Raw genomic sequence first — 17,586 nt, 5'->3', positions numbered from 1 at the left:
TTAATTCCCCCTCTGGTTTTCACATGGAAGGGTTTTTCTAAACACTCCTGGCCCCGGCCCATCCCCTCACTGATGTCTTCCCGGGGGAAGTGGAGTGACTCGTGTGGTTGCTGGATGGGGGTACATAGGTCAGCCCGTAGAGAGGCGGACTCCGGTCTGCTCCCCCTGCACCCTAAGTTTTGGGAGTTGGGCTCTGAGTGGGGAGGACCCCGGTTGCTCGGGGCTGCCTGGGACTGGGTAGGTGCACTCGGGGACAGCATTGGGAAGATCTGTTCCCCAGCAGCTCCATCATCAGTAGGACAGACAGTTCCTTCCTCACCTGCTGTCATGCCTGCTCCACCACTGGCTTAGAACTAACGTGGGAAAAGGGGTGCTGCTTGCTGCTTCCCCAACCCCAACATTATTCTTTTTTTATTTTATTTTTTTTGCGGTACGCAGGCCTCTCACTGCTGTGGCCTCTCCCGTTGCGGAGCACAGGCTCCGGACTCACAGGCTCAGCGGCCATGGCTCACGGGCCCAGCCGCTGCGCGGCATGTGGGATCCTCCCGGACGGGGGCACGAGCCCGCGTCCCCTGCATCGGCAGGCGGACTCTCAAACACTGCGCCACCAGGGAAGCCCCCCAACATTTTTACTTACGCTTCTGACTTTCAAATTTGAATTTTCCTTTAATCAAACCGAGAAAGCCCTACCTTTATAGATATGTCTAAGCATCTTCTATCTGTCTCATTACCCTTGATTTCACTACAAGAATGGAAAAAATGGCCATAAAACAGTCCTTTACCCTTAGTCCCCGGAGGGCTGGCTAGCGACAGCTTCACCGCTTTGGAGACGTGCTGGCATTCTGCAGATGTCAGAATACTCTCTTTTCAGGGGAGGCGACCAAATCGCTCACTGTCTCCGGGGACAGTACTCTGCCCCCGTTAGATCCCTGCTGAACAGAACCTAGTGCAGTTCAGCAAAAGGGGGAGGATTTTGGTTACAGATAGGTGTGAGCTCAAAACTAGCCGCGCCAAGTTTGTGCGGTGTCCCTGGAGCAAGGCATTCCTATTTACCCTGTACCTTCTTTGACCATCTCTAATTTTTTTTTTTTTTTTTTTTTTTTTTTGGCCGCACTGCGCGGCACGCGGGATCTTAGTTCCCCAACCAGGGCTCAAACCTGTGCCCCCTGCAGTGGAAGCGGGGAGTCTCAACCACTGGGCCGCCGGGGAAGTCCCTGCCCATCCCTAAATTAGGGATACTATCATCTGCTCCGACTGAGTTGTATGGAATTGAGGTCCTGTACCACATTTTCTCAGTTCTAAGATTCACTGCTTTCACTTTTTCCCCCCCTGAAACAGGTATATTCACTACAATCTGTGTGTATATTAACAGAGTGCTTACTTTACTCCCAAAGCGTCACAGCTTTAAAAATGTCACTGGTGGATGACACAAGCTGTCTGAGAATAGAAGTGCCTAGGAAAGGATCCTATGTTCACCGGCACCCACGGCACGGCAGGTCTGAGGATTATTGGAAAGGCCGGGGGACAGCATGAGAATGACCACTTTCCTGCAGCCGGGAGGGGGGTCCTCACCCAGAGTCGTCGTCCCAGTAATAGTGGCTCTTGCCAGGGTAGCTCTGCTCCACTTTGTCCATCTGCAACGTCCTCACGAAGATGCCCGTCTTGGACGTTTGCTTCAGCAGGCGATTGTGAACATCCGAGAGGATAGAAAAGGTGGTGCCCCGGGGGTAGCAGAGCCCCACTCGAATCCAGTCGCCCCTAGAATCGGAAGTGCAGTCAGGTTACAAGCGAGGATGTCCAGGCCACAGGGCCTCCCCGTGTGCCTTGGCCAGAGACCAAAGCGTTCTCCACCAAACGGCGCTTCCACTTTTCAGTGGGAACTTTTGAAAGAAGGCTTTGCTGTTGGTAATGACTGCGTCACAAAGCGTTCAAGGAGAGAGGGAGAAACGGTGACTGCAGTGAATGAGAGGGGGCGGTGGGGCGTCCCCAGGGCCTGCATTGGGTGCTCTGTGTGGATCGTTGGCTGGGGGAAAGAAAAATGAATGTTCTTTCAATAGGGCTGGAGTGGAAGAGCCAGGATCTGTAAGACCTGGATTCAGCCCCTTCCCGGTCCAGCCTGACTGTGGGGCCCATTTCAGCTCTTTGGGTATCATTTTCTGCAACTGATGTCTGTCTGTCTCATGGGACTACTGTGACAAGTTAATGACGTGCATAGAAAATACATGAACGTAAATACATGAAGCTCTCTCCAGATGCCCTCAGCTTAATCCCTCTACCTCGCAGAGCCTTGTTCCCGCCCCCTTCCCCCCCCATAAAACGGTAACAAGAGCCACCAGGGATTTTTGACCATGTACTGAGCCCTTCATAAAGCCAGGTCCTGGGTGAAACGCCTGCCAGACACTGTCCCACTCGATCCCCATTGCAGCTCTGCAGAGTGAGACTAACCCCATCTCCTAGATGAAGGAACTAAGGTTCCCAGGGGTGAGACGCTCTGCCCGGCGTCACCCACGCCCAGAACGGGGGCCCAGCCCGGGTCTTCTGATTCTTAACCACCGGGTGATGTCACGTCTAGATCCATCCTCGTGCAGGGATGACATGGGCAAGCCTGAGGGTCTGTGAGCGGGAAGCCCGGGGCTTTGCAACGAGGCGTCGTTATCACTGCTGCTTTGAGCTCAGCCAGAGCAGCTGTCCCCATGTCACACTGCTCCTGGCCAGGCACCCACTCACTTGTTGAAGTTGATGAGCCAGATGGTGAGCTCGGCAGGAGCCGTCTGGTCCCAGTGGATGGTGTAGCCCTTCCGCAGGGTGATGACGGGCTGGTACTGCTGGTAGTGGGTGCTCCTGGTCAGAGCCCCCTCCAGGTAGAGAGGGTGGCTGGGGAAGTCATTCTTGATGATCTTCATTCGCAGATTACTGGTCTTGTAGGCCTGAATGTACATCTTTTAAAGCCCAGAGAGGAAACACACAATGAGGCAATGACAAGGGATTATTCCAAGAGCATCTGGTTAGCATCTGACTACAGACTACGCTTGCAAAAGGACTTTCTCTTCACAGAGCCCTTTTTAGAAAGCTTGAATGAAAGAAGGCCAAATAAGGGGGCATCCCTTTCTGCTGGTGAATGCGGCCTGAGCCGTACTGTGCAATCCAGCTAACGCTTTCTGTACATCTTCAAAAAAAGTGTAGAGGAGAGACCAGTGGCAACTTGAGGGGAGTCTGCTTAACAGTCAGCGAATTTTGGAAAAGGAGGGGTATCAGGAAAGAGGAGGAAGGGAGAGAGTTTTATGACACTTCTGCTGCAAATGCAACTCCCCTTTAACCGGCTGCTGTCCTGTCTGTATTTGAGAAAGAGCCTGATGTGTTGCCTGCTTCTCCCTCTGATTCTCAGTGTCTGGCCCGTGTGGCCAGTCCATGTGGCTATCAGTGCACCTCGGGGGAATGAATGGCGTCTCATTTCAGAGACAAATATGAAAGCAAGACTGTCCGCCACTGAGTCCAAGGGACAAAACAGAAGAGCCTGGATGATTTGGGCCACCCTTGGTTTAAAAGACTGTGTCCTGATAGAGAACAGACCTGTGGTTGCCAAGGGGAAGGGAGGGAGGGAGAGGGATGGACTGGGAGTTTGGGGTTGGCAGACGCAAACTATTATATTTAGAATAGATAAACAACAAGGTCCTACTGTATAGCACGGGGAACTATAGTCAATATCCTGGGATAAACCATAATGGAAAAGAATATGAAAAAAAGAATGTCTGTATGTGTATAACTGGGCCCCTTTGCTGTACAGCAGAGATGGGCACAGCATTGGAAATCAACTCTACTTCAATAAAACATTCGTTAAAATAAATAAAGCACTGTGTCCTGTTTTAGGACCTGTCCCATTTCATCGGGTGACATCCCCGTAGCTGTGGCCAAGAGAGACCATCGCATCAAGATGCAATAATGTTGTGCCTTTGGAAAGAAGGGGTTATCTTCCCCTCTAGTTGTATCACATATAAAATGGGAAGAGAAACTTCAACCCTGCCCTAGTATGGCGGTGTCATGGGTATAAGAATTTAAAGGTATAGTAAAGCCTTTTGTAAGCTGCAAAGTGGAGGGAGGAGATTATTAATAATATTTCACCAGTAGCCAGGTATGGTAACCTGCAAGCTCTAACTAACAATCAGCCCTTTTCGGCAGAAAATAAGCGATGTATCAGAAAGAAAGGGTGGGAGGGAAGCTCAGGATCAAGGCTCCACATGGGATGTCTCGCCCTCGAATCAGGGATGCTATAAGGCCCGCAGTGTACCTGCAAGCCTTAAGGGTTTGGTCAGCCTTTAGTTATTCAGGTCATGACCCCAATCTGTCAGCTCCTTCTGACTCTACTTCCCTTCTTATCTGCCCTAGACCATCAGGTCAACCACTCGCTCCCGTAGCATCAGATCCCTTGCCCTGCCCACCCATGCAGCAGATGCCTCGGCCTGGATCATTCCACGGGTCCACCTCCTCGGCAGGGCTCTGGAGCAGGGCTGAGAAAGTCCTGCAGCCAGGAGGAACGGTGCCCCTTCCATGCTCCGTGTACAGTCTCCACTGGGTTTGCAGCACCACCTGGCACTCCTTCCGCACGCCTCTGTCAGCATCTTCCAGTCTCCACGGCACCTTTTCCCAACCTGATCACTCTCTGCGGGCCACCCAGCTCAGGCCCACTCTCTGCCCTCTCACTGCATGACCTCCCCTTCTACTGCGGAAAGAAATACCCTGGACCTCCCTGCCCCAGGCCCCTGCCTTCCTCTGTGCCCCCCTCCTGCTACCAATCCCTCCCGCCTCCACTGGCACCCGCTCCCAGCACGGCCCCACCTCCAGGGGCCCACCTTGCCCCCCATGGCCCTTCCCCTTCGCTGGCACTAGCCCCCTGCCCCGTCCCTCCCCAGACCCGAAATCACTTTTAGCTCTTTTCTCTTTCTGGGGGGGGGGCCATGCCTCGGGGCTTGTGGGATTTCAGTTCCCTGAGGGATCGAACCCAGGTCCCCTGCAGTGAAAGCATGGAGTCTCGACCACTGGACCACCAGGGAAGTCCACCTTTCTCTCTTTGCTAATGCCCGGGATGCTGCTGCCCACAGCGGTGAGAGGAATGCCTGCCTGTGGGACGGTTGTGAGGATTCCCCATTCCTACGTTTTCCTGCCCCTTCGGGGGTCACTGGGCTCATGCGCTTCCCTCCTGATCTGACAGCTCTTCGTTTCCTCGGGGGCTCTCTCCCTTGCTCATCTAGTCCTCAGCTCTCCTTCCACATAACACCAGTAACAATACTACAGTAACTCATGTTTTCACATTCCAGGCACTGACTCAGCCCGCTGTCCCATGTGGCCACTGGGCACTGCAAATGTGGCCGGTGTGGCGGAGGACCCAAACTTTAAACCTCATTTTAATTAACTTACATTTCCAACCAAAAGTGGGGTAAAATAGTTTTCCAGCTGAATAGTTAAACATAGCTTTATTGTTTTGGTAGGACTAGCTTTTACTTTAATTGTAGAAAATTCGAATCCAAACTGAGTGGGCTACAAGTATAAAATATGCAGGGAGTTTCAAAGACTTAGAACAGGAAAAAAATATGAATGTAAGGTGCCTCATTAATGATTTTTTTATACTGATTATATGTTGAGATGGTAGTATTTTGAATATATTGAGTTTAACAAAGTATATTATTAAAATCGATTTCAGCCATTTCTTTTGCCTTTTCCACGTGGCTACATTTAAGATCACCCGGACGGCTTGCACTGCATTTCTGGTGGAGAGGGCTGGTAAAGCACTCTATGTGCTCATTAAAAGGGTTCAACTATTATCCCGATTTTACAGATGAGGAACTTGACACTCCAAGAGTTTAGGTAACTTGCCCAAGGTCACACAGTTACTAGGTGCCAAAGTCTGACTTCTTTTTCTAAGCATTCTGCTTACAAAGTGTTTTCACTTGGACTTGTTGAAAATCCTACTGGGTTACCAGAAAAAAATAAAAAGAAAGAAAGAAGAATGAAGAAGAAACCTATGTCCCTTTGTGGCCTGGCACAGAGGCAGGCATGCAGTAGGCTCTCACTCAATGCTTGTCCCGTGAGTGAGTGACTGGTGACACTGAGGGCGTGCGCCCTGCGTCCCCACCTGTGCGTAGCGCCCGCTGCAGATGGTGCCTCTCCAGTCCGGAACGTTGATGCAGTCTGGGTGCCGGACCAGCCAGTTGTCGTCCTTGGTGAGGTAGGACCCGGGGTACTCGGACACGGAGCCATCCACGTCATGGAACACCGACGTCTTGTCCCCGTCCATATCCAGCTGGTTGAACCAAGGCCCAGGCTCTCCGAAGAACACTCTGGAAGTAATCTAAACACAGCCCAGGAATGTGAGGCTGGACCAGAAGGTGAAGGGAAGCAGCAGCTGTCGTCAGGCCAGGGCGAAGTTTCCGATTTCCAGACGTTACAAACCAGCCAAACCAAAGATGCTCTGGGGCAGCACAGGAAAGCGCATGGCTGACCTCTCGGATGGAGCCAGAGAAACAGCCAGACGTTCACTGTGCCTCAGCTCTCAGACCCAGCACGTTATTCTGGCCTCTGCTCACTGGAGGGTTGGCTGCTGTGTGTGACCCTGGAGAGAGCTCTGATACGTGGCTCAGGAGTGTGTGCGTGTGAGAGTGTGTGTGCGCGCGTGAGTGTGAGTGAATGTATCTGTGTGTGTGCGCACGCGTGTGTGCGTGAGTGGGTGTGAGTGAATGTGTGTGTGTGAGTGTGTGTATGTGGAGAGGGAATGAGGCTGAGTGGCAGTGAATGTATGAGAAAGTACATATACATGTATAATAAACGCACACACACACGTCGCATGGCTATGCGGGAGAGAGAACGTGTGTGGGAGTGTGCGGCGTGTTTCAGGAAGTCAGTCTTTCAACATGAGCCCTTGGAGATTTCCACGACTGACCTCTTTCAGGCCCTCGGTGGCCTGAGTAAGGAAATTCAGTAACTTGAGTTTCACATCTTTTCGCTCAGGCTGCCAGGAACTGGGCAGACAGGCAGAGGGCAGGAGCAGAGGGCTGGAGGAGGAATGGAGGTCTGGGCAAGCTGTAACCCAGAGAAAAGGCACCAGGAGCCCCGGACCTGCCTCGTCTCAAAGCGCAGCCCTTTGTCCTGACCTCCTCACCCCCGGCTCCTAACTTGTTGGCTGCCTAGGGCTAGGAGGGCCCTGTTTATGTTCCACTCTCCGGGAGAAATTAAACAGAGCATCTTCAGCAACGATTCCTTTGGGAATTGCTGGGGGGGTTTTTTGTTTGTTTTTTTTTTCTTTTTTTTTTTTAGATGAATTGTGCTAACTGAAGTGGCCCGGTCACCAGACTCGGTAGGTCGAACCCAAGAGCCTTGGAGGACCAGAGCCTCAGAACCTTGAGGGCAGTGGAAAGTTCCTTCTGAGGCTTGGGTGGGTCCTGAGCAGGGTGAGGGCAAGGGGGCATTTACCCAGACTTGACCTGTGGGGCAAACTACACTTGTACTTTTCCAGTTTGGATGCAGACAGACCTGGGACGTGGCCCAGCCTGCTTGGAGAAGAATGTTCAACCCCTGCGGTGGTGGCAACGGCTCAAACTCCAGGCCCCGCAGGGACTTGTGAATCACCGCCCAAGGTCTGGGTTTGCCGGGAGCTCGCCCTGGTGCCTCAGGGACTCACCGGGACGTCCTCAAAGGCAATGCCGGTTACGTTGTTATGGGGGCAGCTCTGCCAGGCGTTGTTCAGGCGGAAGGCCAGGGCGCTGGTGTGCCGGCCCTCCAGGGCTGCAAACTTGCGGAAAGTGCAGTTCTGGATGTTGATGGGGCCGTCGTAGAACTGAATTCCTCGGATCGGGAAATTCCTATGGAGTTAAGCAAGCCAGATGTCAGGCTGATTGCCATGCTGTGCCGCAACACTGTTCACACCCTCCGAGGTGGATGGTAAGAGACCTTCTGGGTAAACCATTCCTGATTCCCATCCCCCAAACTCCCCCTCTAACAGAACATTATTGAGGCATTAATGAATTCACTGAGAGAGCATTTATGGACACAGTAAATGTCAATAAATGATTACTGGATGAATTATTGGATGGATGGATGGATGGATGGAGAGATGGATGTCTAGCTGCTGGCTTGGGGTTTGAGAGACGGTCCTCTATACAAACATTTCCCCAGGGCTTCCCTGGTGGCGCAGTGGTTGAGAGTCCGCCTGCCGATGCAGGGGACACGGGTTCGTGCCCCGGTCCGGGAAGATCCCACATGCCGTGGAGCAGATGGGCCCGTGAGGCATGGCCGCTGAGCCTGCGCGTCCGGAGCCTGTGCTCCGCAACGGGAGAGGCCACAACAGTGAGAGGCCCGCGTACCGCAAAAAAAACAAAAAACAAACATTTCCCCACATATTCCCATCCTATGAAGAGGCATTGGATAAATAAATATTACCGGAGAGAGCCAGTATCGTGTCCCTTGGGAGAGTAGAGCCATTACTCATTATCGCCTTGGTCTCAGTTGCTATAACAATTTAATTAGATTAAGACCCAGATGAGCTTTCTCTCTGTGAGTAAGCCTTTCGATGGGCAGTACGCGGGGTTTGGGAAACTAGGGAGAGGAAGGACACAGAATGGAAGGTGATAATGAAACGGAAAAATAGCTGCATGGTGATGTTTCAAGCATCCCTAGAAGGGAGGGTAGGCCCCCTTGGGAGGGCAAGACTGTGAACCGCCAGGGGACCCCGAGAAGGGCCTGATACCCCAGAGGCAGGGAAAGATGGAGGAAGAGGCAAAAGGCCTGGAGCTGGAGCTACAGGAGGGGCTGGAGGAGAACTGGGGACTTGGAAATTCTGCCTTCGGCCCAGCAAGGGGGCAGGGTGCTCGAGACGCCTCTCTCCTTTGCCACGGACTCCTGAGCAGGGCGTGGGAAACAAGGGCCTAGGAGGGGCTGGCTGGGCCGATCCTTTTTGGGCCTGGCCCCAAAGCTAGGCTTGCTCATTCTTCAAGCCCAATGTTTACGCTTTTACTGGTATCTCTACTTCTGGGTCAGGGCCTTCTCCTTCCATGGTGAACATAGAGAAGAAAGGGCAGAAAGAGGGACAAGAAAGCAGAAAAGGGCAATCTATGGGGAGAAGTCACATTCCAGCTGGTCCCTACTTCAGCGCTGAGCTCCCCTCACCAGATACGGTTCCCTGAGGAAGGGCCTGGTGGCACCAGTCTCGGCAATGTCCCTGCAGCACACGGTGTGCCAAGGGCTTCTGGTATTTCTGTATTTTTATATTTGCAATTGATGAATGTCGTCGCCTTGAATCCTGGCTCTCACGGAGTGGCGCCATGCATTTTTCCATTTAAGGTATCTTAGGGACAGCCCGTTCTCACTGGCTCTATATTTAAACTGTGTGCTTACTCTACCCTTGGACCCCGACCCAGGCCCATACGGGATGAATCCCTCACGATCAGGACCGTGGGGTCCTGGGCTCCTGCTTACAAATGCAGTTTGAGGGACCTGCCTAAGTCTGACAAAGCTGTCAGGCCTCCATAAACAAACTCACCTCTGGAAGTCGTCAGAACGTTCTGGCCCTGGGGAGGCTGGTAACCCTCAGCAAAGAAACCCAAATATGCAAACCCAGCATTGCTCATAAAAATGATCTGAAGGGACGGCCACACCGCTCAGGCTAGACAGGAGCAAGGGCTTCTGGACCACTCATGCCAAAGGAGACTGTGGTTCTCTCTGCAAACTCTTTTCAAAGATACCCATCCCACGAGGGCTGGGAGTTTAGGCCTATGTCCTACCTGTAGAGGCAGGAAGGACATATTCCTAGAGAAAGAGGGAAAAGCTCAGAGGGGCAGAAAGGGCTCATCCTAGCCCGCTGCTGCTTGTGGCTCTCTGGCTTGAATTCCTGTCTGAACAGAAACACCATCAGAAGGAGAGACTTCCTCACCACGGACCCAAGCTGCAGCTTTCCGAGGAATTAACCAAGTCCCTTTGCTCCGTTGGTGCGTCCGCTCTCCAAGTCACCCCCTTCCTCTCCAACCACCTGCTTATCATCCAGCAGCAGAGAGCCTGTGACCCTCCAGGACAGGCATGCTCTTCTGCTGTTTAACAAACCTGACTGCTAGAAAACTCCTTCCTGCACAAAACCAATTCTAACCCTAACACAGAGTGAGTTTCATCCTGTATGCGCACAGCAGCCCTGAGAATGTGTGACAGCATCTCCCGGGCTCTTCCCCCACGTCTGGTCCCAGCCTCTGGTTGAAGATCCCAATCTGTGTGTGACTATCACTCTGCCACCATCAGAGGTGGATGAGATGCTCCCAGTGGGGGTGCTGTCCGAGGAGAGAGGAAGCCATGGTCACCCATCCTGGACACTAAATTCCCGTTAACGTAGCTCAGAACAACGTTTTATGTTTTGACAGCTGTGTCTCCCTGTTGACTCATATTCGACACAGTTTTTTTGACTTCTCTTTCTGATTCTAGATTTCACCCCCCTGCTGGTTAATCTCAATTGTTTCAGTGATTTCTCTGACCAGTAGAGGACAGAGGAATTCATAGTCCACAGGTAGAAATCACATCCTAGCATCTTTCCTTCCACTGCTGTCGTTCAGGTTAAGCCACGCAGAACAAAGAAGCTGCCGTGCTTGCAAACCTACTGGCCTATGGGGAGGGTCCTTCCGCTGTGGTCCAAGCCACCTGGGCCCCAGATCCTGTTGTCCATCATCTCTGTCCCCACGTTGCCACTCTCGCCAACAAACAAGCTGTTCTTGACCTCCTGCTTGGAGCCATCGTCATACGGGAAGGTCCCACCACTGTAGAGAGAAGATGTCCGGAATGAGACGTCCAGAGACAGCAACCCACAGGGTGCCAAGGGCAATGACTGGCTCTTACCTGGCCAGGGTCAGGCCAATGCCATTGTCAGCAAACCTGGGGACAAGAGCAGACAGTCAGTGAAGTCGTGGAGGGAAGGACTCCTCCCCGCCCTGCTGTCATACCGTGGATCCTGTGTAGGGGAGGGGTCTTTGCATAAGCACGGGGTTTGCTGAGGGAGCAGGCTTACACGTTCTGCGTAATGGGATCGCCTAGATCCCCACCCACACAGTGTCTGACTCCAAAGAGAAAAGAGTGAACGCAGGGGCTCCCAGCGTTTGGCGCCACGTTGCATTAGCAGCGTTCAGACTGGACTCCACGGGCCTCCCTCTCCAGCCCACCCCCACCTGTGATTCCAGGGCTCAGTGGGATACTGGACCAAAGGGACGTGGAAGGTCTTGCCACCCTCAGGACCAGCCCGCCCTGGGTAACGGTGGGGGTACATGGATGCCGTTCCATTGCCCGTAGCCATCCTCATTACTGTTTCAGCCACAGCAGGAAGGACCCTGATAGCTGATTTCTAACTTTCCCAGAAGTCAGGCGGACATTGGCCCTGAGAAGTAAGTTTGCAATTACACTGCAGCGATCTCATCAGCTCCCTTTTGCCGTTGTCCATTTTGCGGGCCAGGAGGAGCACGTGTCTGGAGGAAGTCTGGCTGTGAGTGATAAGGGGTCCCACAGAATCTGAGCCGAGCCTTGGGTCTGCGCTGCCGTGGACCGTGGGTCCAGATCTGGTGGCTGCCTTCACCTCCTTTGTCCCAGGGGTGAACATCCCCTCCAAGCGCCACTCTCGGCTTCCTAAACTCCGGTGGCTTCACGGCATCCAGAAACCTAAGCCCAATCCTTGCCCTCATGCTTCAGGCCCAAGTGAATGCACTTTCCCTCTGCTCCAGGGAGGGTCCCGGCCGCCTGAAGTCTCCCTAGTTCCCGGTTTGCTTCTGCGCGTCCTGTTCCCCGTCCTCCGGGACGCGTGCACTTCTCCCTGTCTGAAGCCCATCCAGTTCAAATTCACCGTTCAAGGCCCGCCTTCCAGGGCCCTGTGCTCTCTAGTTCTCTCCCAGGACTCCCTGATTTTTGTTTCCCAGGCTCTTCATGGTTTTTCCTTACCACCGCTGTCCCCCAGTGCTCTGCCCAAGGTCCTCTTGTTCTGCACTGTGCCCCTGGGGACGGCATGAGGACTCACAGCCTCCACCCCTACCAGTCTGCTGGTGACTCTAAAATCAGCCGCCCTTCCCCCCTGCACTTCCAGACTTTGGTGTATTTCCACGGGGGTATCCCAAAAGCATCTCAAACTTAACACACATAAAGCAAAACAGTTACCGTCCACCCAAGCCTGTTCCCTCTCCCGAAGCGCATTTTCACCTAAGTTCTCACTGTAACTCCTTCTCCTCTGGACCACTGCCATATTATTAGTTGTCCCTCCCACTTCTAGGAGTGCCTCCACCCACGGAGTGGTTTGCTGGAGCGACCTTCCTAAGAAACGGACACCATGGCCAAAGGCTCAAAGCTTCTCAAGGGATCCCCATCTTCTGTCAGCCCCTGGCTGTGCCCACTCACGGGACGACAACCTCTGCACCAGCCAGATTCTGGGCTACCTTGGAAGGAGGCTGGGGAAGGGTTAGAAGATCCAGCCCCGCTGGCAGGGGAGTGCTTCACAATTTGTCTTTCGGCCGCAAGTCTGGCATCCACTCCCCTACGGGGACCTGAACTTCCAGCAATCTAGTCATTCACTGGAGGCAGAACACGGCAGAGAAGTTTAGCTTTGACCCCCATCTGTTTCCTCTTTCACTCGCCTCTTGCATAATTTCTCTCTCAAGTGGCCTTGGGCCTCTATTCTAGGGATGAGCAGCTCTTCTCATTGACTAGCGTCTTGTGTTGCAGGAAAGTTCTTCCTGCTACTGAGTGGAAATCAGCCCAGGTCTGCAACCTCTGCTCTCTAGAGCCACTCAGAGCAAGCCTGCCTCCCGTCTGACACCCTAAACGCCCTTCAGAAGCCCAGAAGAGGCTCTCTTCTTCCCTTTCCCCTCTCCCCAAAACTCTCAAAATCCTCTTCTATCCCTTCCTCTCTTCTCTGACCCCACAAAAAAACCCGCCCCGGTTTCTCTGCCAGCGACATTCCCTTTCCATCCCTGTGTGTGTCTGGCTCTCTCTGGGGTCCATCCATGGGTCAGTGTCTGTCTTGCCCAGGCCTCTGCTTTTCTGAGAAGCCTTTACACGTGTGAGCGTGTGTGTGTGTGTGTGTGTGTGAAATCTGTTTCTCTCCTCACACACTCTCACTTCCTCTTGCTCCTTTCACAAGCAAGTCTCCCTTCACTTCTCCTTTAACTGGTCATGATAAAATGGAGAAATACACTTATTTCCCATGTAGAGTTTCTGATTCCCATTTTTTAACAGTAAAGGGAGTTGAGGAGAACATTTCATGCTACTCCCTTAGCGGAAGTCCCAACTCAGCTGCCGGTCCCTCCGGCTCTTGTCCAGTGTGGGCCGTGGCTCTCCATGGGGACCTTATATCAGAACTCGGGGTTCCTCGTCTTTTTCCTCTGCGCCTTGGAGTCTGATGTGCTGGTATTTGAAGTCCCAGTTCAACTATTCACCTTTCGGAAAATTCATTCAACTGAGCCTCATTGTCTAAGATGGAGATGAGAATTTATATCTCCAAGAAACATGGTAAGAAATAAATGCAACCAAGGATCCAGCACACAGTAGGTACCTAGAAAGTGTCGGTTTCCTTCCTGCTTCCTTCCTTCCTTTCGCTGACTGGTTATATGACAAGTTACGTGACTTACAGCCAAGCCCAGTGACTATTTGGGGGCAAGTCATGCCCCACAACCCTTGGCACGGTGGGCTGAAGACACATGCTGCTTCTAGGGGGTTCTCTGGGTCACTGCCCGCTGCCATTCCATGCTTCTGCCTGGGTGGGCGACCAGAAGGTCAAACATCGGTATGTCTGGATTCCTCTCTCTGTCTCGCTCGTGTCTGTCCCCTGCCCAGGGGAGGAGCATCGTCCCACGCTGTGCCAACGTCACACTCACCGGCAGCTGTCCAGCCACACGTCCCCGCCACGCAGCCAGGCCCCATGGTCCTGGTTCTTGTAGGCAGTGAAGTGCTTGATGATGGCCGGCTCCCGGGGCTTCAGCGGGTCAGCGTCCTGGTGGGGGCTGTACCTGGAACACAGCATGGGGAGGCACAGGTGGCCGTGTTGAGGGGACGCCTGAACTGACTGCCTTCTGGGCAGTGAGTTTCTCTCTGCTTATGGTGCCCGGAAGACTCGGGCTAAACAGCAACCGACTCACACCCCCTGGGCTCTGCAGGGAACTTCCTGAGCTTGGTGCGGAAATCAGAGGTCTTTTCCCCAGGGTCCAGCCCCATGCATCCTACAGACATGTCACTGCTCTTGTTATCATCACCACTGGGGAACCCCGCCGCCCCAAGGAGGGGTCAAATCACAGAAGGAAGTTCAGACAGCCAGTCCCAAGCCTGGCATGTAATGCAGCCCTGTGGCCGGGAAGGGGAGTCTGAGGTGCCCAGCTCTCTACTCCCCTGGGGGTAACCTTGACCTGGTGCCTTTCCTGGGCTTCTACATCTTAGCCACCAAATGGAGCACTGAGCCTGGGTGCTCCTGATGTCTTCCATGTCATGCCTTCCATGGACATGATCATGTCATTGGTGTTACCCACTTTTTTTTTTTTTTGTGGTATGCGGGCCTCTCACTGCTGCAGCCTCTCCCGTTGTGGACCACAGGCTCCGGACGCGCAGGCTCAGCGGCCATGGCTCACGGGCCCAGCCGCTCCGCGGCATGTGGGATCTTTGCGGTCCGGGGCACGAACCCGTGTCCCCTGCATCGGCAGGCGGACTCTCAACCACTGCGCCACCAGGGAAGTCCCCGGTGTTACCCACTTTTGACAGAGACCAAGCACTTGGTCTCCTTAAAGGGTACTGATTTTCCTAGCTACCTTGAGGTTTTGACAGCATCTCTTAAAAGCAGCTCCTGGCCTTGGGCTGAGCTCCAGATGTACCTATAGGTACAACCTGAATGTTCCTATTAAATTGATAGCGAAATTCCTCCCTTCTTTTCTCTTCACCTTTTTATCCTGGTCCAACCTGCTGGGGCCCTGGCCAGTCCTGTCAACTTATCAAAAAGCAGGTATTGGATTTTGCTGATTTTTTTAGAAACCTCTCAGAATTTCTTTTCCCATCAGCTGGTGAAGCCTCAGCCCTGACTCAGATTTGGCCCTGTTCGATGTTCACCATGGTACCCCCAGCAACGAGCACCATGCGCAGCACACAGAACGTGCCCATAGAATTACCTGGCGGAGATAATGGAGAGGAAGGGCCGCTTGTCCTTGGCGGAGGCCTGGGTAGTTTTGACCCCGTTGTCTATGATCATGCCAGCCTGGGGAGAGGGGACATTCAGGGATACATGAGCTCGGACAGCAGATTGCAGGCATCTTCTCACACCCAGCCTCACTGCGTACTCTTGAATGCTCCAGTGAAACCAGCTTCCCTCTCAGGACGCATTAATAGAAGTAGGGGGTCTGCAACGAGGGAGGTGAAGAACCTGCATTGCTCTGCATTGCTCAAGTCAAATCTGGAATAAGGTGTCCTCTTGGAGGTACAGATGAGGACCTTGAGGTTTAGAGGGGTTAAGTATCTTGTCCAAGGCCACACAGCGAAGTCCATGCCCCAAACTCACACTGCATTGGGCAGTTATAAGCCCAGGCCCCAAATTGAGGATGACAGATATGATTTCTTGGGAAATGTGTCTGCAGTGATGCAAAGAAGATGCCGAACTTAAGTCCCGTCTTTACCTTGGGGCAGGGGTCTGGGAGCCTTCCCCAGTCTTGTCTTGGCTGTCGCCTGACCCAAGGAAAGAACCTCGCTTTCTTATTTGGCTCCAAAGGTGTCCACTTTGTCAGCCATGGGTGAGTGGGAGTGAGGCTGCCCAGTGAGGCCCCGTTCAGTCCGCCTTCAGGGCTGGATTCCCTTGGCCTCCTAGGGAGGCTTGGACTCCTTCTTTACAGAACTGGAGGACACTGGCTATTGTGATCTTCAACTGACTTCTAATTAAGCAGTGGTGATGGGAGTCAAGAGAAGTGGGACTTGATTCCCAGTTGTTCTCTCATGAGCTAGGACCTTAGGTAAATCCCTTCACCTCTCGGGCCTCAGTTGCAGTCTGTGTAAGATGGGATGATAACACTGAATTCCTGCTGTGAGGACCAAATAAGAGAAGCCACGTGAAGAGTCTGGGAGCAGGACCCTCACACGGTGGCACGGAGTCAGGGCTCACCAGGCGTGAACACCACGCGCGGGGCTCCTCCTTGGCTCGGAACCCATCCGGAATCCAGGCAGCGGAATCCATCCAGCTCGAGGATCCTCTTTGCTCCTTTCCCACCCTGCCACCCCCGAGGGCCCCTCCCTCCATCTGTGGGCAGGAGTCCTTGCCTAGTTCCCTGTTGGAAACCATCCTCCCTCACGTGTTCCTCCCCTTTCCAACCTCTCCAAACATCCAGGTACTGCGTGGCCTACCTGTGGCTCATAGGAAGGCTTCTCAACGAAGGGATCTCGACAAGGAGTACCGCCCCTGCTTCCCACAGCCCCCAGAGCCTCTGCACCTGCTCCGTAAGGAGACGGCTCTCCCAGGCACACCCCACCTCCTAGCTGTATACACAGGTCTATTCTGAGATTACTTCTCATCTTCATGGGCTTCTCCCTAGTTGAGTCTCTTTGGTTTTGACACTGAATGCATCCATTCTCCTCTAGGACCCTCTGTTTCTTCATCTGTACCACTAGGGAGCGGCCCAGAAGAACAGCCTTGACATTCGGGCCTCTATCTGCACACTGCCCCTGCGTCCCCAAGACCACCTCTGTCCCCAGCACAGCATCTCTGGTCTCAGCCTTGCTTCCCAGCTCCATTCCCACGTGCCCATGACTCTGGTCTGTCTGGATGCTGTCCTCAACGGGGGGCCCTTGACACACCCGAGAGCCCAGTCCCTTTCCCCAGCACCTCGCTTGGTGCTGGACACACAGAACTACTGATGAGCAAACGAAGATGACAGAAATGTCTGTTTTCCACCTGCCTCCCTAGCACTGCATGGATGGAGGACCCGCTTCCCAGAAAAAAAAAGCGACCAGAGGAGAGGATGCTAATGCTATCTTCATCTTCCTGCAGAACCAGGTCCTGACCTTCCCTAGCTCACAGATCAGGCCTGGCTTTTCGGAGTCACCACTGCTCCCATCCCCACCAAGTGAACTGCGAAATCGAACTCAGGGGCCCAGCTCCGGGGCTGCCAGGGGGAGCTGTGGCTCTTCCAGCTCTAATTATGCACAGGCCTGGGAAGAAGGACCAGTGGGCGGGCGGGGAGGCCTGGAAGGACTTACCCGGTAGTTGGAGTGTGCTCGGTTGTTAAGGAACTTTCCCAGTGGGATGTGCTCTGAATAACCTGGGGAGTACATTCCGGCCGAGGGGCCCGTCGGTACGTGGTGAAAAATGAACCAAAATCCAGTTTCCTGGTGGAGGAGGACATGGGGGAAAAAGCCACAGAATTCAGCACCAGGGAGCTTCTTGTTGGGGTGACGGGATGGCCCAAACTAGGGGTGGGCCTAGCGCTATCACCCAAATGGCCCCAATGCCCATTCCCAGACACACCCGCGGGAAACAGCGAGAAGTTTGAGGCGATTATATTTTTGGGGGGTGGGCGTCCATCCTGACTGTTAAAACCCTTCTGTGGTCCTACTGTATCTGTGGTC

The 17,586-nt window shown here is 53.4% G+C and overlaps 1 protein-coding gene across 5 annotated transcripts in view; it reads right to left on the bottom strand.

Annotated features, from left to right (window-relative positions):
- Positions 1–17,586, bottom strand: part of CEMIP (cell migration inducing hyaluronidase 1) — a 165,388-nt gene that overhangs the window by 11,962 nt on the left and 135,840 nt on the right. For all 5 annotated transcript variants that reach the window (XM_079912421.1, XM_079912419.1, XM_079912423.1 and 2 more), the window contains 9 exons: positions 17,218–17,346; positions 15,147–15,232; positions 13,872–14,003; positions 10,861–10,896; positions 10,626–10,781; positions 7,670–7,850; positions 6,128–6,343; positions 2,728–2,939; positions 1,573–1,758 (listed from right to left, as the gene is read on the bottom strand). In XM_079912421.1, coding sequence (XP_079768547.1) covers positions 1,573–1,758; positions 2,728–2,939; positions 6,128–6,343; positions 7,670–7,850; positions 10,626–10,781; positions 10,861–10,896; positions 13,872–14,003; positions 15,147–15,232; positions 17,218–17,346 — 1,334 coding nt within the window. The remainder of the gene's footprint in view (positions 1–1,572; positions 1,759–2,727; positions 2,940–6,127; positions 6,344–7,669; positions 7,851–10,625; positions 10,782–10,860; positions 10,897–13,871; positions 14,004–15,146; positions 15,233–17,217; positions 17,347–17,586) is intronic.

The sequence above is a fragment of the Stenella coeruleoalba genome (assembly GCF_951394435.1).
Source record: "Stenella coeruleoalba genome assembly, chromosome: 2".
NCBI classification, from domain to species: domain Eukaryota; kingdom Metazoa; phylum Chordata; class Mammalia; order Artiodactyla; family Delphinidae; genus Stenella; species Stenella coeruleoalba.
This window is presented reverse-complemented; position numbering and strand designations above follow the sequence as displayed.